Source organism: Nematostella vectensis, chromosome 13, assembly GCF_932526225.1.
Source record: "Nematostella vectensis chromosome 13, jaNemVect1.1, whole genome shotgun sequence".
Taxonomy (NCBI): domain Eukaryota; kingdom Metazoa; phylum Cnidaria; class Anthozoa; order Actiniaria; family Edwardsiidae; genus Nematostella; species Nematostella vectensis.
In genome coordinates, this window is record NC_064046.1 from 12,365,786 (window position 1) to 12,389,389 (window position 23,604).

The following is a 23,604-nucleotide window of genomic DNA, read 5'->3' on the forward strand; positions in this document are numbered from 1 at the left end:
GCGTGAAGGCCCCATAATCCACCGTGATATATTGTCCCCGAGCAACAACAACAAAAAGACAGAAATAAAAACCGTGCGCCACTAAACGTTCGGACAGGTGGACGATAATGGTTGCCTCTTTTTTTGGACGTCGAATTTTATTAGCAAAATTAAGAAAACCTGGGAACTAAATTAGCCCCTCTTTAATGTTATGACGTCAACATCAGTCCTGATTTGCTGCTTCCCCCATATTTAGAAGATGATTATACGTTCTTAATGCACCAGGTTTCGGTTTTGACGCCACATTCGCCGATACCAGCGGAAAAGTTCAAGTCTCTTGAAATCTGCGTTCCCGATATTTCCAGGTGAGAAATAACCGCTTTTTTAAACAAATATTAGGAGTAAGTTAAACATTAGAAAATTAGGTTTGAAAAACAGAATACATCAAATATTGAAAGAACCAAAAGAGTAGGTGATGACCACTTGACTAAAAACACGTTTTTATATGTTTATCTCTACAGGGCCACCTTTTTATTTTTTTATTTAAAAAAAACGAATTCTTTGTTTAATTCCGATTTCGTCTTCAAGAGTAAAAAAAAAGAAATAGGGCAAGTTTAACACGCGAATAAAAAAATCTAGCCTTCTTTTCCTATGTAAAAAAAAACAAACGTTAAGAAATGTTGTTTAATTACGGCACCATCGCATAAAATAGGGTCAACACTGTTTTCTCCTGTTTTTGTTCTATTTAAATATTGTTTTTTGGATTTATTTAAGGTTTCGAATTCTAATTTGATGAATTGTTTTTGAAATTTGAAAACTGAAAAAAAAAGGAAAAGTGTATCTTTTTCCTTTACAGTTTAGCGCTGTTTACGGAACGAGTGATGATCATCTCCATCAATACGAGCTGTGGGTTATCCGCAGAGATGGTGATCCTCTATCCAGATTTGACAAAGAAAACCAGAAAGATGATAACGCTAGCTCAAGCTATTTTACACGGCGTCACATGTCCCTTCACCATCGCATTAAACCTCACCATTATCCTGGTTCTACTGAAGGTCCGCTCACTTCGCAGCAACGCCAATATAACGATCGGTTTTCTTGCCGTAATTGATTTACTGATGGGTTTGATCATACAGCCTTCTCTGGTAGCAGAAAACATCCTGCATTATTCACAGCACATGCCCTCCTGCTCAAACCTTGCATACCACTATTACACAGACCGTATACTATATCTGATCTTCCAGACCCTGACGTTCAGCTCTTTGCATCACTTGACTCTGATGAACATTGACCGTTACATAGGAATGAAGAATACTTTTCGTTACCCTGTAATTGTCACGCAAGGGCGCCTGGTTATAGGTGTGGTGATCGCGTGGCTTCTAGCAGCAATTCTTGCGTTAAACGTGTTCTTCCCCGTGGTCATGATCCCAATGACAGTCTCCGTCCTCGCCTGCGTCCTTGTTTGTGTCTATTGCAGCTTCGTAGTAACCCGAGAGAGTAGAAGACACCACAGGCAGATTATCGCCCAACACGTGGCCGTCGGGTTACCCCCCAGCATGCTACAGCCACGAAAGGCAAACTGGGTCTTCGTATTTCTTACTGTGGTTCTTCTAATCACATATTTTCTGGCAGGCCTGATACGCAGTCTGATCAACCGACCATCCTCTATTTTCAACGAAACTTCTACTCTCGTAATAATGAATGCAATCCTTAATCCAATTATTTTCATCTCCAGAAGCAAAGACTTCAGAACTGCGCTAAGGGGGCTCCTTGAAATCCATTCAGGGGCGATACAACCTCATCATAGCAACTGGCTGAACGGGGTAAACTGATCGAATTCTCCTATCAGTTCAAGACTTGGTGTTCTTCTAGAGGCGACAAAGTCTAATCAAGCAACTATTATGGTTCTAAGGATAAACTGATTAACTATTGAATTCTCTTTATAATTGCAAAAAAAAAATAATAATAATAATAACCTGACAGTAACATGTAAATACCATTGAACCATTACCACGTTTAAATAAGTCAGAATTTAACCTAGTCTTGGATAAATGTATATTTAAAGATCAAATTAAAGTATATTTACTATTTATCTCGCTGTCTATCTCTGAGTCAATCGGGTCTTATAAGGAGGGATGTGGGATTATCCCAATGATGTAGAAGAGATGAGGCCTTATACCATTGGTGTAGGAGAGATAGGGCCTTATCCAAAGGGGGTGAGAGATGGGGTCTTATTCCCTGGGTGTCGGAGAGGTGGAGCTTATCACAAAGGGGTTAAAGAAGTGGTGCCTTATCCAAAAGTGTAGGATTGATGGGGCCTTATCTCTTGGGTTACGTAGAGATAGGTCGTGATCCCATAGGTTTCGGAGAGATGGAGATGGAGATAACAGTGGGGCTGAAGAAGTGAAGCCTTATCCCTAGGTAGATGATGTATTGAGATCTACTTTAAATTGATTTCTCATATCAATAAATGTGTTCTTAGTAGTTACATGCACTCCTACTTTATCAGTAGGAGTACTCGTGTTCTGAGGCGCACTCAGGTATTTCTTAGCCATGCTTTCTTGTTTGCTTAAGTGTTAAGGTGGCCCTCTAGCTCCCCTAGTGGAGACCTGCAATACATAACCTCTAAAATACTCTGTGTATACATTTGTCTTACCCTTCCTCTGGGTCTTTAGTAGAGTCACTACGGGCGTTCCTTAGGTCTATCATAGCCATAAAAGGTTGATGGAAGAAGTGAAGCTGAATCACAATAATGATGGAAAAGGCAGTCGGGGTCAGGAGCTCCATAAGGAGACTCGCCTTAGTGTGTTGCCTTAGACCTAAGTTGTACAACCTAAAAGAAAAGACAAGTAGGTGTAAGTATAACTTGTACAACCAATATTTTTTGTGGACAGCAACAACAACAACAAACAAGCAGGCAGGTATTAGGATCAATACATCAATACAATTTTGGAATACAACCAACAACAGCAACTACAAACGAACAAGCATGTACGCAAGCAAACTACAGCAAAAAAAACTTTATTCAGAATAAGACCACTTCTCGAGAAATATATATAGTGGAACCTGCAAGATTGGTCAAGGTAGGTTTAGAAGAAAAGTGATATTATTGTAAACACTATTTGTTTCATGGTATAGCTGGCATCTATAAAACTTCATAGGCTTGGAAATTAAATAAGAATTTCTATTACGTTTATGGTCACTATCGCCACCAAAAGGTTCCTCAATCCAGTAGGAATTTCTGGTCGTTAAGTTGAGCCAATAAATACAGTTTACTTTTAGGGCAATCAAATGGGTACGAAACACAGTGCTGGAGTGGCAAATAACTGTGTGTTTATAAAAAATGGCCGCTTAATAGAGGTATGAAATAAAGTGCTGGAGTGACCAAAAACTCTGAGAAACATATTATTCGTTAAGTTGAGCCAATAAATACAATTCAGTTTACTTTTAGGGCAATCAAATGGGTACGAAACACAGTGCTGGTGTGGCAAATAATTGTGTGTTTATAAAAAATGGCCGCTTAATAGAGGTATGAAATAAAGTGCTGGAGTGACCAAAAACTCTGAGAAACATATTACTGCATTTGCCAGAAAACATACCATTGGTCTGAGAGTCCAGTGGCGTTGTGCCAGTACAAAGGCATGTTGTCAAACTGGTAGGTGTAAATGATGAGTAGTATACAAATGGAATAGATTACCATCACCCACCACAATGGGCGCAGAATCAGCCGCCAGGTCGTGATAGAGATCTATATATGAAATGACATAGTTTGAAATCATGTTTAAGGGACCGTTTTCCAGATGATGGAGTTTGGGCGCGTAAGGTGGCTTTGGCGTCTTACGAACATTCCCAGCTTTCTCCTTGACAAATGATAGCATTTCAAGTTTTTTTTACAAGGTGTTAACTTCAAGCTTTATCATTTAACGACGGCAGCCAAAGCCTTGATTTTGAGCTCACGTTCACTCATCTGAGAAACAGGCATTCCGACTATCACATCACCGATAATATGTGCCTAAATTTTGCAGAAGCTTCTAATTTTATAAACCACCCCACAGCCTTATTGGCTGATTCTTACTAACTACACAAGCAAAAGCCTAGCGCATCGGATTTGAAAAACTGGCTAAGTGCAAACGCATAAAATATTTGAGATCTCTTGCGCTTACGTTACAATAAAAAATGTAGACCTATCATGTGTTGTGCTTGCGCTTACATTATATCAAGAACGAATCTTGGCTAACGACAACCTTAATAACAAAACCTTTCCAGTAGGTCTCTTAACAAGGTTAGACCTCTTGCTTTTAAACAAGTGTTTGCCCACCGTTTCAGGTGATAATGGAGGACAGTATAAATACTAACTCTTCGGGTTGGGTTAGGGCATACGAGGGCATTCACGAGAATTGAGTTTATTAAAACTAAAAAAAATGTTTAACTAAAGAACTTACCTGGTAGCAGATAAGGATAAACAAGAAGATGGCCATGTAGCCGATCTGATAAACAGACACTTCATTTTGTAACCCGACAAGCAAGAAGGCGCCACAGCAGAGTAAAATCCAGTACTTGGCAAGCACGGACTTCACCCACATCATAAGCGCCTTGGCGTCATCTGACGCGCGAGAGTCCAGGTCTTCCACGTACTCAACAGGAGCTGCGGATCAAGTAATGATATAAAAGAACTTTCAAGAGATACGAGGTCTTCATCATAATAAACAGGATGAAGGAATGGTTTTAACAACACTGTCAAGGAAATCAAGGTATTCCACGTACATCAACAGGAGCTTTGGATAGAGGATGAAAGAATGTTTTTTTTTAACAAGGAAATCGGGGTCTTTAACGTATTGAACAGGAGCTGTGGATGAAGGAATGGTTTAACAAAAATCAAGAGATTCGTTGCCTTCAACGTAATTAACAGGAACTGTGGATGAAAAGCCAACATTCAAGGGAATCCAGGCCTTCAATGTTATCTACAGGAGTAGTGTATAAATGAACGGTTTTAATAATATTGTCCAGGCCCGTACCCAGGATTTTTCTTGGGGGGGGGGGGGGCGGAATCCGAAATAGTGGACCTAATTTCTCCGGGGGGGGGGGGGGGGGGGTTAATAAAAAATCTGACCACCCCCGCAGTAGCTCCACAACACGTCTATTGAGAACCGTAAAGGGACCTTCGGCCGTTGTGCGTTCGCACCCCCTGCACCCCCCTGGGTACGGGCCTGCTGTCAAGGAAATTAAGACTTTCAACGTAATCAACAGGAACCGCGGATGAAGGAATGGTTTGAAAACCAAATTCAAGGGATTAGAGGTCTCCAACATAATTAACAGGAACTGTCGATGGATAATGATTAAAAAAAATACAAGGAAATCTGGGTATTTAACGTAATCAACAGGAGCTGTGGATAAAGGATGGATTTTAACAATACTGTTAAGGAAATTAAGGTATTCCAAGTTTTCAACAGAAGCTGTTGACGCCACGGGTATGCATGCCACATTGTAGATATCTGTTGGTTTACTTGGGACAGCTCGGACATTGACTTAAATCTGGTTGGGATTAAACACGGAACGTGTGGCGAAATAAAAGCCTCTCAAACACATTAAAAACGGTAAATGTTAATGAGATAATAAGTAACTAAAAACCAGACCCACCTGAGCTAGAGGCTGCTTCTAAGGAGGCTGGAAAAAAGAATAAGAAAACACCATTAACAAGCACCAAAGTTTAAGGTCCACAAGGGCGGGACAGAATGTTCTGTGGTCTATGGGTATAGTAGGCTTATTTCGTTGACAAGTTAATTTTTATCTCTCCAATGTCAAAAAGAATGGTATGCCTCAAAATTCAAATTGTGCTGTTCTTGCTTTACGCACAAGACAACTGTTTTGTTCGGGATTGTATTATGTGGTATTTTCATTTTTTTTCGCGAAACAAAATAGATATGCTGTGGTGCAACGTTACAACGCTTGGGATAAATAAATAAGGCGCATCGCTTTGCAATGATTTCCGTTCTGTTTAAGCTCCTGCTTTTATACTCACTCATCTTTCTTAGCGCCTGTACGAAGGGGTGGGCGAGGCTGTGTAATTGAATCCCACTCTGGATGGACTCCTGCTCGCGTTTCTTCATCTTCTTTTCACGGATGTGCTGCCTTAGCGTTGCCCAAAACACCCACGTGAACAGAGTCTAAAACAAACGGATTCCCACGTGAACAGAGTCTAAAACAAACGAATTCCCACGTGGACAGAGTCTAAAACAAACGAATGCCCACGTGAACAGAGTCTAAAACAAACGAATGCCCACGTGAATAGAGTCTTAAAGGAACGAATGCCCACGAGAACAAAGTCTAAAACAAACGAATGCCCACGTGAATAGAGTCTAAAAGGTACAAATGCCCAAGAGAACAAAGTCTAAAACAAACGAATGCCCACGTGAACAGAGTCTAAAACGAACGAATTCCCACGTAAACAGAGTCTAAAACGAGCAAATGCCCACGTGAACAGAGTCTAAAAAGAACGATACCCATGTGAACAGAGTCTTAAACAAACGAATACCCAATAAAAAAGGGGAAAAACGAACAATATAAACAGTTTAAACAGGTCTATAATGAAGTATTACTACTGTGAACGGAATATGAAAAAAAAACATGGATCAAACCAAGTTTAAATTCTTAAATAAACCGTGAAGCAAATTAAATACATAGCTCTGATGCTGCAGGTGATTGAGTTCTTCTGGACCTGCCATTGTTGCATTTGTGTCGCAATGTAAGAATCGAAAACTACTTCTCTTCGATTACGTTTCGTCCTCGTGAAAATAAAACCTTTACACATTTCTGTTTTCAGGCGTACAAAATAAAAACTCAACCTTTATTAATTTCCCTCTTATAAAGCTGTTGAGATACCATACTCTAGTGACACCAGATCGTACCTGAGCTCCAAGATGTAAGCACGGATATTTCCACTTTTTCAGGCCCAGCTCCGAGTAATCCAGGGTCGCGCTGTGGTCCTGTACAGGTAATTCCTGGTCGTTCAAGTCCATCCCGTAGACGTATTGTATGATTAACAATAGTTCTGCGTACAGGACGAGTCCAGGGGAGGACACCATGCAGAACCAGCGGGAAAAAGGCGTGATCCATATAAGACACGCCCATAACAGAAGCACAAACGTCAGCCACGAATGATATGTGATGCTCCACGTCTAAAGAAAGGGGGAAGAGACTTTTTAGATCAGACACAGACGTCCGTATGCCCGTGACTCCATGTCTGAAGAAAGAGAGGGGAGATCTTACAGTAACAAGACCAATAAACAATAACCAATAACACCCCAGAAACGCACGTAAGTCCGATGCTGCATGACTGAAGAAAGAGAAAATATTTTTCAGTAACAGGACCAATAACAACAACACAAACACATTAACGCCTGACACTCCATGTCTAAAGAAAGAAAAGGAAAACCTTTCAGTAACAGGACCGAGAAAGGGAGACCTTTAGTAACATGACCACAACATAACAAACACAAACGTACGTATGTCCTAGCCGCCTCCACAGGAATCGCTTTGCCCAGAAAGCAGCAGGAAAAGAAACACAGGCGCTCGGGATTCCTGTGGCGATGTGTCGAGAGCTAGGAGCTGAGGCATTGTCCCCTTCCCCCATAACAAAGGAAGTTGTCGACCAAAGGTAACCCGCTAGGTTTTTAGATTTACTCGGTTTTTTGGTGTCTATCAGTGATAGACACAAGACTCGGTTTCCAATGTTTAGAGACGCCTGCGGAGGAGGCTACGTATTTCCAATGCTCGAAGTCTAAAGAGAACTGAATTAACATGAACTTACCATCATAATAATCAACGCAGCAATATAGCTCTGTCGCATCAGGAACGTCATGATACTTCCCAGAGTGCCTTGCACGTCTGGGTGTTCATCGTCGTACTCAGGACTACTCGCTACTGGCTGGACGGGCTCCTCAGATACCACATTCTCAGGGGGTGGGTCCAATGTATTGTAAGTTCGTCTTTCTCTGTCTGGTGACATTAGAGACTGAAACACAGATAATTATATTAAACAACATTTTGTCATCTCAGCAAAATACCAAGTATGAGTAAACATCAATTTCCATCGGCTGAAAATGAGACGCTTTTACGATATGTAAGGAAGGATATGAAGGAAGGAAAACCGGAGAACCTGGAGAAAAACCATCGACGCAAAGGCGAGACCAACTAACTCAACTCACGTCGGAACTCAACTCACCGGGAATCGAACCCAGAACCCAGCGGCACAGGTTCTACAGAGCGACGCTCTGCCAACTGCGCTACCTAGGCTTTTTAAAGAATGTCAATCAACCACTCCTTTGTTATTATTTATTATTGATAATGCAGCGGCAACGGCTATGATTAATATGATAATCACACCTAAAACGTGTACCAGAACTTCTTCACATCACGATACGCCAAATACGTGCTTGTGACACTGCAACGTACGCTACCGTGGTCACCTTTGAATTTTGTCAATAACTACGAAAATTAGCTATTAACATGGGCTTCACTTTGCCCATATAAGAACGAAAGCGATGCTTCAGTGTATACCTTACCTTTGAGGCTCATATCATTCTAAATTATTATAATTAACACATCCGATTGACTGACCTTTTATCACACTTGGCCTGCCATGCAGGCGTTTATCCGTTGTTTTTATAGCGAAAAACCGGCCTCGAGCGATTCGTGGCCGCCATCTTGGATTTTGAGCAGAAATGAAAAACGGGGGGGGGGGGGGGGGTAGGCTCAAAATCCAAGATGGCTGCCACGAATCGCTCGAGGCTGGTTTTTCGCTATAAAAACCACGGGTAAACGCAGGCTTTGCAGGCTATTTTACACTTGTCTTGGTGCGCACGGTAGCGCGCTTCACACTTTTATTATAGCAGGCAGGTAAGTTTATTAAAAAAATAAACAGATTTCAAAAATAGACAGAATTTTGACGCGCTTTGGGTCTTTTTGGTAAAAGCGATTCTTCTAGCATAGGAGATACTAGATATCGATTTATGAACCGTTTAGGAGAATATCGCTTTTATCAAAAGCGATGTTTTTTATTATCTCGATTAAAATAAAAGGGTTAAGAAAAAATATGCTAGTTATTATAATCGAATTAGCAATTGTATTTTTGGTTAACGCATTTATGAGAGGTTAGTTGTGCCGGTTATTCAGAACATTATCAGGACGTTAGCACGTGAATTTAATTTGTACGGTTTGATGTTTATTTTTCAAATTAAAATTAGATCAATTCAATGATATTAGCCTGCAAACCTTTACACAGGATGTAGGAGAATGTTTTTGCATTGAACTTTAGATAGAGACGTTTGTCGAGTTAAAACGCTAGCCTGAACTATTCATTATAAAAATGAAACATACAATAACTTTTGGGTGAACTAATAATCCTTCTTGCATTACTTGAATGCTGAGTCGCGAGAACGCAGATAGAACATCAGGCCCGTACCCAGGGGGGTGGTGCAGGGGGTCCACTTTCGGCTCTCAATAGACGTGCTATTCGTAGATAAAACTATAAAGCATATGCTAGATCACTCTAGTATGTCATTAATCCATAAGTCAGACTTTATTTGTAGCCAAATCCGACAATAAACGTGCCGTGGAGATAATGCAAAGGCATAAAAAAAACCCTTTTTGTTCTTTCGGGGGTGGTCAGATTTTTATCAAAAAACTTCCTCCCTCCCCCCCCCCCCCCCCAGAAAAAGTAGGTCCACTTTTTCGGATTTCGCACCCCCCCCCCCCCCCCCAAAGAAAAATCCTGGGTACGGGCCTGAACATTGTCGAGTCGAAGGCATAAAAGGCGCCTCCAGTAGCCACCATACGTCCCATGGCTCATGGTAGAACACAGCTTAGATCTTGTTTGCTTTTGTGGAAGGAGAAAGGCAAAAAAAAACCCTCGGAGCAACAGAGAAAAAAAACAGCTAATTTAACTCGGAACCAGAAATCTTTGCCGGTAAGAGCCCTGGCACTACAGTGCAAAACTCTGGCAACTGCACCGCTTCTTATTAGAGAGCTTAAGCAAGTCAACACGAAAGGCATCAAAAACGGCGCGCGCTCTGACGAATTGTTGGAAAAACGGCGTTGACGTCCGTGACCGCGCGCGTAGAACGTAAAAATAGGGAAAATGCCGTTCGAGATTTCTTGTCACGGACGTCAACGCCGTTTTTCAGCAATTCGTGACCGCGCGCGTAGAACGTAAAAATAGGGAAAATGCCGTTCTAGATTTCCTGTCAACGCCGTTTTTCAGCAATTCGTGACCGCGCGCGCCGTTTTTGATGCCGTTCGTGTTGACTTGCTTAAGCTCTCTATTGTTTGCCAACCAAGTCAAAATCAATATGTCAGAACGGACGTCTCTAGAGAAAGCTCGTGGCAATGTGATACTACTAGTCCCAGCGCAAGGTTTGACAACTTTAACTTTATTATGCACGGGTGTATGCGTTTAATCAAATTACCTTACCACCCATTTATTATAAGTGCTTATACCTGTCTTTCTGGGGATGCGGGCAGTGTTCTCACATCCCACCATGAAACATGTGGAGAGACCGCGTTATCCTAAGAGAGGGGGACGAGCTATTAAAAATAGGTTTTTACATGCGTGCGCGGGGCGTGAGTATGTACAACAATGTGCCCCGAAGGGACCAGAAAAAAGGATACAACGAAAAGTGCTGTGGATCAAACAGATGATGCTCAGAAAAGATCTTCCAATAATATGGGGCTTATTGTAATCGATTTTACTAGTCTGTTGTGAAGGTAGTTGGTAGGAAAAAAATATACTACTTTCATAGAAAAAAATGGCTGATATAAAAAAGAAGGGAAAATGAAAGTCTTACTTCAAAATAATTCTTGCCTGGACAATTCAGTAAAACACCTTAAAAGTCATTCAGCCTCAGTAGCAAGAAGCCAGAGTGACTCCTGGACATAATACTAACGACCAGACCAGGTATACCAGAAATTCAGTAAAACAACAAGTTAATGTAATACCTACCTCACTAAGATAGAACCTGGTTTCAGTAGCGAGGAGCGAGCACAGCATAAGAATAACTCCTGGACTACTAGCGATCAGACCAGGTATTCCAGGAATTCAGTAAGACAACAAGTTAATGTAATACCTACCTCCATAAGATAGAACCTGGTTTCAGTGGCAAGAAGCCAGTACAGCATAAGAATAACTCCTGGACATGCTACCAGTGGCCAGTCCAGGTATTGCTTCACATGGAGGATCTGTGGCTTGGTGCAGTCAACAAACACAATACCAACAAGTCCTAATAACCTGCAAGTAAAGTAGTTAATTTTTTATTTAGTGGAGGAATAGGGGCGTAGCCAGGGGGCTAGGGGCCAGAACAATCCCACTCTTTTTAGCGAAACTAATTCAATAAATGTGTGAGACATTACAGCTTAAGAAATGCATACAATAGGCAGATTCTTACCATATCAGACACTATTCTGTTTACCTTGCAATAAGACTCTTCACTGGTAACACTTGTTGGAAAAACTGGAACTGATACAAATACAACGCCATGATATGAAGACCAGAATACACCATGAGCACGATCCTGATGCAAGCAAATGCCTTTCTCTTTCGCAGCCGTATTGCCTTGTGGCAGCTCCATATTGTCCCAAGCACAAGGAATGTAATAAAATAAGTAGCTGATGTCACGGTGGGTTGGATGATCCCAGCGACTAGTAGCATTGCCGCAGTAAGGTATGGCATCAGGTGATCAGTGGTGGTGGGTTTTCGGTTGACAGGGAGGATTTGCTGGGGGCTTGGTGCTCGTAGGGGGTTTGTGTTATAAAGACTTCTACAGCATAGCACACAGGTTAAAGAGATAATGAAGATGGTTACATCAGGTACTATGTAGCGCACCACTGTTATGGCTGGCACATTGTCAAACCTGAAAATTAAAATAAATATTTTTTACTTTAGTTATTTTTGCAAATATATTTTTTGTTAAGACGTGCCAGACACTGTGGCATTTGCCATGTATATCATTATGTTTTCTTCCCTTTTTCCGAGACCTTCAAAAGTAAACTCAAAGTGACATAAGGGAGCGGCCAATAATTACTGGGGGGTCGGCAAATATGTAGGGGGGCTACGTTTTTTGGGGCTGTTATTAAAGGGGGTCACATTTTTTTGGCATCAAATTTAAGTCTGGTTTTAATATAAATACTGAGCAATACATTGTTGAAAAGAAAATTGTATTCAGTTCACAATGTTTCCTACTATTGTATATCTAGTTCCCATATCTAGTTCATATTGTTCAGGTACCAATCTTGTCTTTATATAAATAAATTTTGAGAAACCCTCTCCTCATGGTTGACAGACAAAGCTGCCCGTTCATATGTTCTCTTACCTTTTTTCTGAGACCTGCAAAAGTGATCTCAAAGTGACATAACTTGAAAAGCTTATTATTTTTTATATATAACATACCGCACAAATTCATTGACTGGTGATTTTCCATAAGTTTTGATATTGAACACTAGGGCCTTTATGTATTAAAAAAAAGACTTAAATAGTGTGCTATTAAAGGGAAAGCTTCGCCCGCTGTTTTGCAAGCTCTTGTGCAGGTCGTCATTCACATCTAGACTTCATTGAGTGCAGATCTCTGAAACTGCCAGAAGAAAACATAGCAAAAAGCAAAGCTGTACGACAAATTACTACAAATTTAAAATACAAGAGAATGTTAAAGAAGTATCAGGCATATTGGAGAAAGCGTTTGGAGTCAGTTCTCTACAAAAACTAGAACAAAAATTGTCATTGAGGAATCAAATAATCAAACACAGCTCGTTTGAATTGAAAAATAAAATTCAAAAACAGCGTGCGTGTGCTCATTTTAAATGGAGTCATTAAGGTGCATGCGTACAAACAACAAATTTGCAAACTTCATTGCTTCAAAACCTATCTAATTCTCTTTTATTTTTCATTTTGTTATAATAAAAGGCTGAAAAATAGACTGTGTTTACTTCAATGGTGTGTTTTTGGCCAATTTTGAACTCTATTATAGCTTTCTGGCTTTTCTCTACGGAGCTCTGCACTCAGTGAAGTGAAATGATGAATGACAGCTTGCCAAGGCGAGTCCCTTTTATAGCGCACGTTCGTGTTTAAGAAAGTAGGGCATAACAAACCTGACAAGCCCAATCTGCCTAGAAAGCTGTTCATACTTAGAACCTGTAAAAAAACAAAAATTGAGGAATAAAATACACAATACAGGAATCAAACATAGGGCCATTGGGTTAAGGAAGCAGGGGGTGGGGCACTATTTTAAGGAAATGACCAGTAGGGGTGTGGACGTACCCCCCAAATTTTCATGTTTCATAACCCCTCCCCCTACCACCACCACCACCACTCCAACAATACATTGAGGCCTGCAATAGCTCTGAGAAGGCTGTTTTTTAGACTAGATTGAGAGCAAAGTTTGCCAAAATTATTGCTCCAAGATACCTGTACTTACAGTTAGGAAAGAAATGTCCATATGGAGGCAGAGCTGCCAAAATGATCTGGAAACATATCTGGGCAATGATAGCTATCAGTGATAGACCCAAGACAGCTTTCTGAAGGTTACCTGTGTGGCCCCCTCCTATAAAAACAAACACACACACATAAGCTAGGGTGTATTCACACTACACTATTCCATTCCATAGAGTTGCTTTCTGCTAACTGTGCTACAAAGTCTCTTTGTATTACCTTACCCCCTCTCCCTTTCAATTCTCAGCATGGAGATCTTCAAGTAAAATAATGGGAAGTCTATAAATATATCCAAAGATACATACGGCCACAATATTTCCTTGATGGGTTGGGAAGAAGTGGAATAATAAGAAGACACAATAGATAGATGAATGAGAAGCCATTGATCCTGAAGCAGCAGGCTGAAAACAAAACGAAACATAAACTGTCAGGGGAATAGATGACTAGTTGAAAGTCATCTTTTTAATTCAGCTTCCATTAAAGGGTTAAAAAATGAATATTCACAATTCTAAGCATTAAAAACAGGTTGACATATGCTTTATAATGATGTGTCAAGCATTTGCATGATAAAATCATCCTATTTTCAGCATTTATACAAAAATAAAGGCCAATTAAAAAAGATGAAGAATATATTACAAATACAGAACAAAGCTCACTTCTTTTCTTATGGCTTACAAACAGAAGGATGAAAACACAGCAAAAGTCTATGTATATTGGTCAGTCTAGACTAGTCATTAATCATCTTCAAAGACGGCACAAGCCTGCGGTCTGTTGCTGTGGCTTTCCATTCTTTATCACTTAATTCACCAAGAAACTACTCATAAACAACATCCATATGTTTCTAAAACCCTATGATAAAAATTGCAATGTTTGTTTACCTTATTATAGGAAATTAACGTTCCACTAAATAAACACGAATTTTTCAAATTTGCGTTAATTAAATATATCCTAATAAAGTTTATTGTTAATTTGTAGTACATTAATTAAGTTAAACGTTAATTTCGAAAATGTCAATACTGAATTTTATGAAAGATCGAATACAAAATGCAATGAATTTTAAAACCATTCTCTGTTTTTTTAATAAAGAGTTCCACATGTTTAGTTGTCTTCTTTGATCACATTAGGTAATTTTTTATTCGGTCATTGTTCTCTCTAGCTGTAAAAGCTTGCATGCTAGATATAATCTGAAAAATTATAATAGGAAAACATGGGAGCAATTGATAAAATACTTTAAGCCATGTATTCACACAATAAAGATGACAGACAGAGTCGTCATGAATAACAAAACATGCACAATGTGGCTGAAAAAATGATCAACATCAGGGGATTATGTATATTGAACAAAGGGCCCAATTTTCAACCCATATACCAACATTTCGCAGCCTGAAAAGATACTGGTTTAATAACCAAGCATTAATCCAGTTAGATTATACATTATCCTTCTATATATGACACTCCAATCTTTTGCATTTTATAAAAATAATAAAAATTGTCTTAAAAATTGAAAGTAAAAATGCAAGAATGCAAGGAGATAGTGAAAGCATATAAAAATTACTACACACATGAAAATGTTTTTATTTATAGTATCTTTTTTGGACGCACCACTAAGAAGCCATTTTGTAGTTTTGTTCATAAGAACAGTTCATTTCTAAATAAATGTCTAATTGTTAACTCAACACTAATGTCACGTCACACAGTAGTATAGATTTACCAAGCAGAATCGAGACACCAATAAAGTGGTTTCCAAATCATAACTTAACATAAAGTGTAATAAACAAATAACTTAAGTTAATGAGTTTATTTACGCCAATGGCTTTCAACAATAGAACATTTAAAATTTCGTTAAACACGATCTAACGCTAATTTAAATCGTCTTCACCGTTAAGAATTAGAATCCTTTTAAAGATATCTGATAAACTTCGTGATGTAAGTTTAGTTAAATTAAAATGGAAAACCGCAGAAAATTACGTCATCAGGACAAGGAGTTTCTAAAATCGAGTGTTATTTTGGCTCGGGTGCTGCTTTTAATTGAAAGAAAGCTGCGGGTAACAGATAAAAGTTACACATAATTTGGAACAGAAAACGGTAAAAACTAATCAATCGAGGGCATAATCTAAGTTTACTGCTTTAGTAAAACGTATCGATTAACAATCGCACTAAACGCACGGGTTCGCGACCCCGAACCCCAGTAAATATCCCCGCGCAAAAAAACTATAATAGCTTACGTATAACTCTCTGAAACTTAAGAGAGATATATCGAAATCAAATATAATGAGAACACAAGTCACATCATCATAAACTCCCGCTAGTTCCACTACTGTACTACTTTATTTGTTTTCTTTTCCGAAGTCAGACGCATAGAATTCATGTGATTTTAAACGGAGTTTGCACTTTACAAACACGATCACTTGCTTACCTGCACATAGAAACAACGGCAAAATCCAGCGAAATAATAAGGTACAAACTAATTGTGAAGGCATCCTTGTAACACTGGCTCTGTCATCGGGTTTATGAAACTATCCAAAGAGTAATTCTGTAAGTTCTCCTCACAGACGAATTTCTTTGTGGTCGAAGTCACATAACACGTTTCTCTGACGATTTGAATCGTTCTAGTATAATTTTCACTTAATCGTCTCTCGTACAGACGACAAGCTGTAGTCAGCCCATCGAGACGTCGCTGATCTGTTGTTGGTTATGCTTGTGGTGGTTTTATTAACGTGGGATTGCCGATAATTTCCCAAGATATTTCGAAATTATTTCAAATAACAACAAGTGCCGCCCACATTTTTAGGGTCAGCGGCTAACCTTTTTGTGGTACGCCTGTGGCGTGATCTGTTGATTCTAGAGGGGGGAGGGGGGGCTATTCTAGAAAATGCGCGTTTTTGTCAGTTGTAGTGTTTTTGCGTCTCGCGCCACTATTCTGATGTAAATAAGCTTGTAACGATTTACCTTCTTCAGTCTGCCCTGAAGAAGTCTTATTAAAGACGAAAATTTGGCAGAGTCGAATTCCGGTTTTTGGTGTATTGTGGAAAAAATCTCTACGAATAGAATCAAAAAGCCCAAACTGTCGCACCAGAACAATGAATACAATACACAAAAACTGGAAATCGGTTTCCAGTTTTTGTGTATTGTGTAAAAAATCTCAGTACTGATGTTATATTCAAGTATGATATGTATTATCTATCCTTTCAAATGACTTAGCAAAATGAAAGCCCCATCTACACTACCAATTTTAAGTTAATGAACGATTATTTGAAGGTTTCTGGTTCGTACGATTCATACGGAATTCATACCATTTTCAGCCAATAGGAGAGCCAGCTCGCATTACGTCATTACATCACGCCATTGAAAATTCCTCATTCATTCTCTAACACCACTTCCCTGCTCTTATCTAAGCTTTAACATGGCTCCCAAAATGAGAAGCAGTAATGTTCTGCGTTATATTGAGAGTGCGGGACTCTCTGAGGATCTCAGCGAGTTTGAGAGTGAGAACGTATCGGCAGGGTCTCGCTTGGCCACCAAGAATGAGACTGCAGTTCATGTAGAGAGCACAGCTCGTCTATATGAACTCCGTCTTATTCAGATGGAGAAATTCGCCATACGAGAGAAGGACACGGCTATTCTTTTTGGTGAAAATAGCCGTCCATTTAGGGCGGCTACTATCAAGACCTTTCTCGGTAAGTGTAAAGTATGATGCTCTATCTAAATACTGTAAATGAGACTAAAAAAGGACGATCTAATAACTTACGTACGTAAAGCCTCAAGACCGGCGCACATGTTGAGGAAAATTTCACGCATTCACTCTGCTTACTGCCTCGCAAGGCCAAAAACGCACATTTTAAGCAGGAGATAATTATGTCACAGTTGCTTCAAGCAGGAGATGATTTTGTCTCAGTTGTTTTTTTTTAAATTTTAAGCCCTGATTATATTTTATATAAACTCGTACAACATGTTTATAATGCTTTACACAATTCAAAGATTGCAAAACACTCACTACTCTTTTCTATTTTGTGTGCATAAAGTAGATATCTAACTCTCCCTTGCTGTACCCCTTGATATTGTGATATTTTCTGATACTGTTTTGTGATATTTTCTGATACTGTGATTCTCGTTTATATCCAATGCTTATTCGAAAACAAAATAGACTATATTTTTCCTATTTACTTGCTTAATTGAATTATCACATATTAGATAAATTATAGATGTCTTCACTTTTTCTCTAAACATAATATTGCATATAGTATCATATCTAGTAGCTAATAATTTTGAGATTAATGATGATATATTTTAATGACATATTTTAGTCTAGTTTGATGGTACAGTGATTTTTAATGTGAGATATTTAAGTCTAGTTTGATGGTTTAGTGACATCCATATTGATTAACTACACTTGATTTGGTATTTTGATTAAGACACTTTGCAATAATATAATTGGTTAATGACTCTGTCATACAGATTCTGGATGCCGAAGTTTGGGCATGTTGGCCCATACAGTGAGCAAGTAAAAAGGGATCATGATGGGAAAATTGTAGACATCATCCCAAAAGGGAACCCTATGGAGGATGCTGGTAAGTGTCTGTTATGATGATTATGTCAGTATTCCTGTCAGCCTTATCATTATACCAGTACAAGAAACTGGCTTGTACTTGTAGCATAGCTGTCAACTCTCCCGCATTAGGTGGGAGTCTCAAGATTTATTTCTATCACGGAGGGTACAAGATGCAGGTTGCAGGTCGGCTGCAGGTTGGGTACAAAATGCAGGTCAGGTGATTACAGTTTTTTTTTTTTTTTTTGCTTTAACTATTTCATACAAACTACGGCTCACATGACGCGTTAAAATATTGAATACTTAGATTCACGTTTATTACTAAACAATTATGTGACCTTGGTAATAAAGAATATCCTTCCAGTCTCAAGGTTTTATTTCTATCATTTTCTTAAAAGGTGTCAAGACATTGATACGTTCCTTAAATAAAAGGAAGCACCGACCTTCTAGAAGAGACATGAGGGCCGGCATGAAGCCCTATGAGGCAAAGAAGGCGCCACCATTCTCTCTTGAGGATATGCTCAAGATGAGAGAATACTGTTTGAAGACAGTTGAGGTAAACAATTTAATTACCATCACAAAAAAGTGCATTAGAAATAAACAGGTAATATCACATATAGGTCCATTCTACAAACATGACAGACACAATAGATTCTGTAGTCGAATATTCCATAATATTCGAGGGGTCCATCAGAGAGGACGAAGGCATCTAGTAGATTCTAGGATAATCTCCGATACTATCACAAAATCAAGGGTCCAGCAGATGGAAGAAGCAGGAACTAAATAGACATCTGTCTAATATCATATTAGAGGAAAACAATGATAATATCCTAATCTCAGTAAACAGTTGAAGCTCTCATAAGCGACCACCTTGGGAACTGATAATTGTAGTCGTTAACAGAGCTGGTCTCTTACGAGAGCTTGCTCTCATAAGCAACCACTGGGCGCCAAAAACTTGAACAATAGGTGTTGGTCTCTTACGGGAGCTTAATTAAAATGGAATCTAAAAGTTATCGTGATAACAACAACGCTGTAATATTTTGGTTTATTGCTTGATTTTCAAACTAGGTATTTTACTTATCATGAGAGTGAGTTGTTTTACTTAATAGCAATTAATTCTACACAAAGTTGCTCATTATGCTCGTTTATATCAACGACTTAAGCTTTTCGTCATGAGCATATCGCATGGGCCTTTTGTTAACCGATTTCTAAAGCATGCAACAAACAAGTGGATGGCTATTGTAACTGGATGAAGGATAAATCGTGGAGCTGGAAATGGACTAGAGATTCCTTGTATTTATACATTTTCTGGAGACAAAGAAACGTCAATCCCATGGTTGAAATTGAAGTTAGAATATTGTAATTATAAAATTCTTTAATAGTTGCCTACTGGAAAGGCAGCTTTTATGAAACATTACAACATTACAAATTTGGAAAATATTTTGCTATTTTTATTATACTCTTTTGCCTTGGACTACTTTGGTTCATTTTATTCAATTGCTTTCCTATAATTATTCTGCCTAATTTTTTGGCTTAGTGGTATTTCAGCAGTTATACTTCTGTCTGGCACTGTCATTCAATCAAATAAATGCAGAATCTGAGATTTGAAACTTATTCATTATATCATAATAATGCCATTGTAATGGCATTATGGCAATTCATTGCAAATTTCATCTAAAAGTAGTCAAAAATTACACTGCCTACGTGGAACAACTTCATTAGAATTTGAAAGCTCCTATTCATAGCGTGGCACTACCTATATGTCTGTTCATTCAAAAGGATCCCTACATCCTTTTGAAAATTGAGTGAGGTGTAGAGTTGACTGAACACATGTATTACTACTATTACTATCACTGTAAATCAGCAATAAAATCTAAAGTCATGGTAAATTATCAAATGTCACATTATTTTCAATCCTTAGATTTAGCTCATTCCATCTATAATTTTTTTAATCAGCTTCCTCTTTTTGTTTTAGTCAACTCTGGCCAAATTCCCTCCCGCATTCAGATAAAGCTGCCATGGTCAAAGGCTGACAAGCATGCCAAAGGTGCGTACTTAACCTTTTCTTGTGAATAGTTATTTTTCTTTTGAGGTATATAATATTGTTATAATTTACATATTGCAAGAGTTAATCTGTCGCTATGGGCCAATCCCCTAAACCCTAAGTTGTGCCCTGTTATGGCACTCATTTCGTGGCTGCTGTTTTCTGGTAAGTTATTGGAGGCACAATGTCACATTTCTGGGTTGCCCCTACACATCCTATTTCTTTATTTCTTTTACTTTTTTTCATTTTTAGGAAAACCTTACCTTTAATTTACCTCCACCATTACTCACAATAGAAACCTAGCAATTTAATCTAGTGATATATTATTAGGAATCACGAAGGGTTACATCTTCCCTCGCATTTCCAAGGACAACCGACGTGCCCTTCCATCAAAGCGAAGTGTGGCCTCATATCGTACTATTTTTTCCAAGGTAAATACATCAGTACACCAATATCTTAATCAAATCTCTAATTTCTTGTCATAAGGAACAGTAAATTATATAACATCACTTGTTTTTCCGGCTGGCTTACAATCATAAAATACTGTTTTTCTCTCATTCTTGTGGTTTCCTTTCAAAAACAAATACAAAATGAGGAGAAAAGTCGCAGGAATTTTAAAACTAATTTAGAGATTCTTACAAATGGTGTAATAATATGACCATGCCATGCACTTTTCTTAATTTTGTATCACACTCGCACTGCCCGTAGTGGCCTTTGTCAGTGCCTGCAAAGTATGCTGGATTCTCAAGCATGTCGCACTGCATGCTTGTTACAGGTATATATGCAGACAAAATTGTGCTCCCTCTCTAATATTTTATACATGCGTTTATTAATTATTTCCCTCTTGCTTGTAGATGACCAAGGCCCTATTTGAGAAGCCATACACCACACATAGCATTAGAAGGTCAGCAGCACGCTGGGCAGGCAGATGTGGTGCTGATGATAGCACAATCAAAAGGGCTGGTCGCTGGTAAGAACATTTGCCAAAAGCAGAATGACATTAATTTTGTGATGTGATATGAACTTTTGTATGAATATAATAATCAAATAATGTTTTTACTGGTGTTGGTTCATTGAAATATACCTTACAGCAGTAACAAAAAACATTAAAATCACTTGATGTCTTTCCAATTGTCCTTCCTGCTCTTCTGCCCTTGTATTGATATTTTCAGTTCCTACTGGTTGTTAGGCATCTTCTCTTTATAGTCTTGAAAGGTCACTTTTGTTGTTGTTCTTGTTGTTTTGACTTTTGCTTGCAAATTTTGCCTCGGGGGTAGTAGAATTCACTTTCGCTTTCTTTGTTGGTATTCATCGCTTCTTTACCAAAAATCGAAAAGCTTTTGTCTTCAGTTTTTTTGGGTTATGCTTGCCCTGGTAAAAAAATGCAAGCATGCAAGCTGTCATTGCCATATTATCATATTATTAGTTAGTGAGTGATGTGTTCTTAATTGCTAGTCTCAGGACTTTTGCACACCCCAGAATGTTTTGCTTATCATGATTTCCTGACGAATTCTAAGTCGTCATACATAACATGTAAATTTTCATCTTTTCTTTTAGGAAGTCGAGCAGCTTTGAACTTTACACCCAAGACGCAAGAGCAGAAATGATTACTGAACTTCATGACGACAATCCAAGCCAGGACCATCTGCTGTGGATGTTCAAGCCCCTCAGATGAAGCACCTCCCGCTACATGCCATCCAGACAATTATTTCTGCCCTTGCGCCTTGGCAGCCTACTGTCAAATCATAGCCATCATCAAATGCTATCCTACATGGAAGGACAACCATTCAAACCATGGAAGGAAAACCATACAAACCACCCTCTATCAAAGTCATGATCAATGGGACCATGCATGGAAGAAAAACCATGTAAACCCCTGAGGGGCAGTGGCTACACATCCATGGGGTGTAGAATGGAGATGTCAGGCGTTTCCTCCCTCCACTACCCTAGGTGTTCACCTTGGGCAAGTGATATCCCACCTCTAGCCTCCCATTGCCCTAGGTTACAAGATAGCGTCAGATAAAAACTTGGCGACAATGAGCCCTTGGCAAGGGTGATACCCCGATCTATTGATCGTTAATACCGCATTGAATTATGCGGGGGGACCAAGAAGCCCTTATCTATACAAGAGCAAGTAAAAAATAAAAGAACAATACTTTCATTTGAACATATCTATATTGATTAGGTATTCCAACCTCCATCATCTCACATACCCTTATCGACTTAACCTGCCTTTCACCACTTTACCTGCCTCCAACTGGCTAGCCTGTACTTCAGTGACTTACCCATTCCTCGTTAATTTACACTCATCAGCTTCCATTCTGTAACAGTCTTAACTTCCCTAACTGGCTACCTTCAAGAATGGAAGGAAAACCTTACAAACCATCCTTAATCAAAAAAATGGACAACAAAACCATGCATGGAAGTAAAACCATGGAATTGAAACCATTCAAACAAAAAGACAGTCATTCAAACCATCAAAGGAAAACCATTGCAGTGTTTGCCTTGGGCAAGTGATAAGACACCACTAGCCTCCCTTCTCTCTTTTCTAAGAACAAAAACCCTTACTGCCAATACCACCCTCGGCATTTCTGGGTTGCCCCACAGGTAAATAGAGGTACTTTAATGTTGTTGCCTCGTTCTTATCTGACTCCAAAGTCGGCCATTTCTCATGCCTATAGCCTAAGAACTGAAATTGATATGTATTTTGCATTTTGAATATCCCTTGTTTGGTTAGCTTTTCTAGGTTTCTTACCAATTTCACACAACTCGTTCTATTTGCACCATTACCAAAAACCCCATGATTATTCTTTTCATTGAATCCAATTAATTCTTTTCATTCTTTTCAGTGAATCCAAAGTAAAGGGTGGTAGGGGTGGGACACCTCTAAAAAAAACATATGCTCCTCGAGAAAATGAGTTTCAAATTCTAAGGGATAGCAAAATAAAATGAGTTTTGACCTTAGGGGACAGGAAAAGGTCTCCGTTTTAGATGATTTATCCTTAAGGGATAGCAGTTAAAATTATCGCCTCTGTCGTGTGGGGAAACAGGGAAGCTGTTCATTCCTTCTCGACTTCTTCTTGTTATTGTAACCCTCCAAGGAATCCAGTTCTCAGCAGTGGGCGGATATGCAACTACGCTGTAAATCTTTCGATTTACTCTCGCACTTCATCAATCCTAGACTACTTGTTGTTAAAACAAAAGGTACAATGGTCAAAAAGAAGTCCTCCTACTTGTTGCTTGTTGCTATTTCTGCAATCACAACCCTCATAACAATCTAGATCTGACATTTTTCATTAGCTGAATTTGTGGAGCCCTGTCCAGGAAAGAGAAGCGGTGGGAACTTTATACAGAAGTGTAGGAAAGAGAAAAGGAAAAACTGTACCCTACTTTATCCACGTCCCCGTATAGTCAATATAGGGATACCCGTGTTAAAGTGGTTTCACTTAATGATAAGTCGAATACTTCATAAAAGACGACAGTATATCATTTATTTTCAATGTTTGTTTTATCTTTAGGATTTACTCTAATTCAAACTCATCTCACCCCCACCCCACCCCT

At 39.0% G+C, this 23,604-nt stretch overlaps 2 protein-coding genes across 4 annotated transcripts in view; one reads left to right on the forward strand and one right to left on the reverse strand.

Moving 5' to 3' along the window:
- LOC5519532 (piezo-type mechanosensitive ion channel component 1) overlaps window positions 1-16,225 on the reverse strand; it is a 45,702-nt gene extending 29,477 nt beyond the window's left edge. Inside the window, exons 1-14 of one of the 2 annotated variants that reach the window (XM_048720672.1) lie at window positions 15,870-16,225; window positions 13,759-13,854; window positions 13,440-13,565; window positions 13,114-13,156; window positions 11,442-11,882; window positions 11,104-11,260; window positions 10,474-10,542; window positions 7,787-7,990; window positions 6,885-7,154; window positions 5,999-6,143; window positions 5,617-5,643; window positions 4,422-4,624; window positions 3,579-3,727; window positions 2,636-2,812 (exon numbers count right to left, since the gene is read on the reverse strand). In XM_048720672.1, the coding sequence (XP_048576629.1) occupies window positions 2,636-2,812; window positions 3,579-3,727; window positions 4,422-4,624; window positions 5,617-5,643; window positions 5,999-6,143; window positions 6,885-7,154; window positions 7,787-7,990; window positions 10,474-10,542; window positions 11,104-11,260; window positions 11,442-11,882; window positions 13,114-13,156; window positions 13,440-13,565; window positions 13,759-13,854; window positions 15,870-15,933 (2,171 nt within the window). In that variant the 5' untranslated portion in view covers window positions 15,934-16,225. The remainder of the gene's footprint in view (window positions 1-2,635; window positions 2,813-3,578; window positions 3,728-4,421; window positions 4,625-5,616; window positions 5,644-5,998; window positions 6,144-6,884; window positions 7,155-7,786; window positions 7,991-10,473; window positions 10,543-11,103; window positions 11,261-11,441; window positions 11,883-13,113; window positions 13,157-13,439; window positions 13,566-13,758; window positions 13,855-15,869) is intronic. The other variant, XM_048720673.1, reaches the window with a different exon arrangement.
- A 548-nt stretch (window positions 16,226-16,773) lies between these two features.
- Window positions 16,774-22,436, forward strand: LOC125556720. 2 transcript variants are annotated; one of them, XM_048720703.1, is made up of 7 exons: window positions 16,774-17,130; window positions 17,909-18,021; window positions 19,975-20,046; window positions 20,125-20,208; window positions 20,374-20,474; window positions 20,898-21,013; window positions 21,601-22,436. In XM_048720703.1, the coding sequence occupies exons 2-7, from the start codon at window positions 17,916-17,918 to the stop codon at window positions 21,716-21,718; spliced, it is 597 nt and encodes a 198-aa protein (XP_048576660.1). In that variant the 5' UTR covers window positions 16,774-17,130; window positions 17,909-17,915; the 3' UTR covers window positions 21,719-22,436. The 2 variants fall into 2 exon arrangements, with proteins under 2 accessions (XP_048576660.1, XP_048576661.1); XM_048720704.1 differs by lacking the exons at window positions 16,774-17,130; window positions 20,125-20,208 and having other exon boundaries at window positions 17,592-18,021.
- The last annotated feature ends 1,168 nt before the right edge of the window (window positions 22,437-23,604 follow it).

Bases quoted from the DNA above. Each gene is read 5' to 3' on its own strand.
- LOC125556720 (XM_048720703.1), top strand. From the start codon at position 17,916: ATGCCGAAGTTTGGGCATGTTGGCCCATACAGTGAGCAAGTAAAAAGG. The intron at 18,022-19,974 runs GTAAGTGTCTGT...TTTTTGTTTTAG, and splicing joins GAACCCTATGGAGGATGCTG to TCAACTCTGGCCAAATTCCC. The intron at 21,014-21,600 runs GTAAGAACATTT...CTTTTCTTTTAG, and splicing joins ATCAAAAGGGCTGGTCGCTG to GAAGTCGAGCAGCTTTGAAC.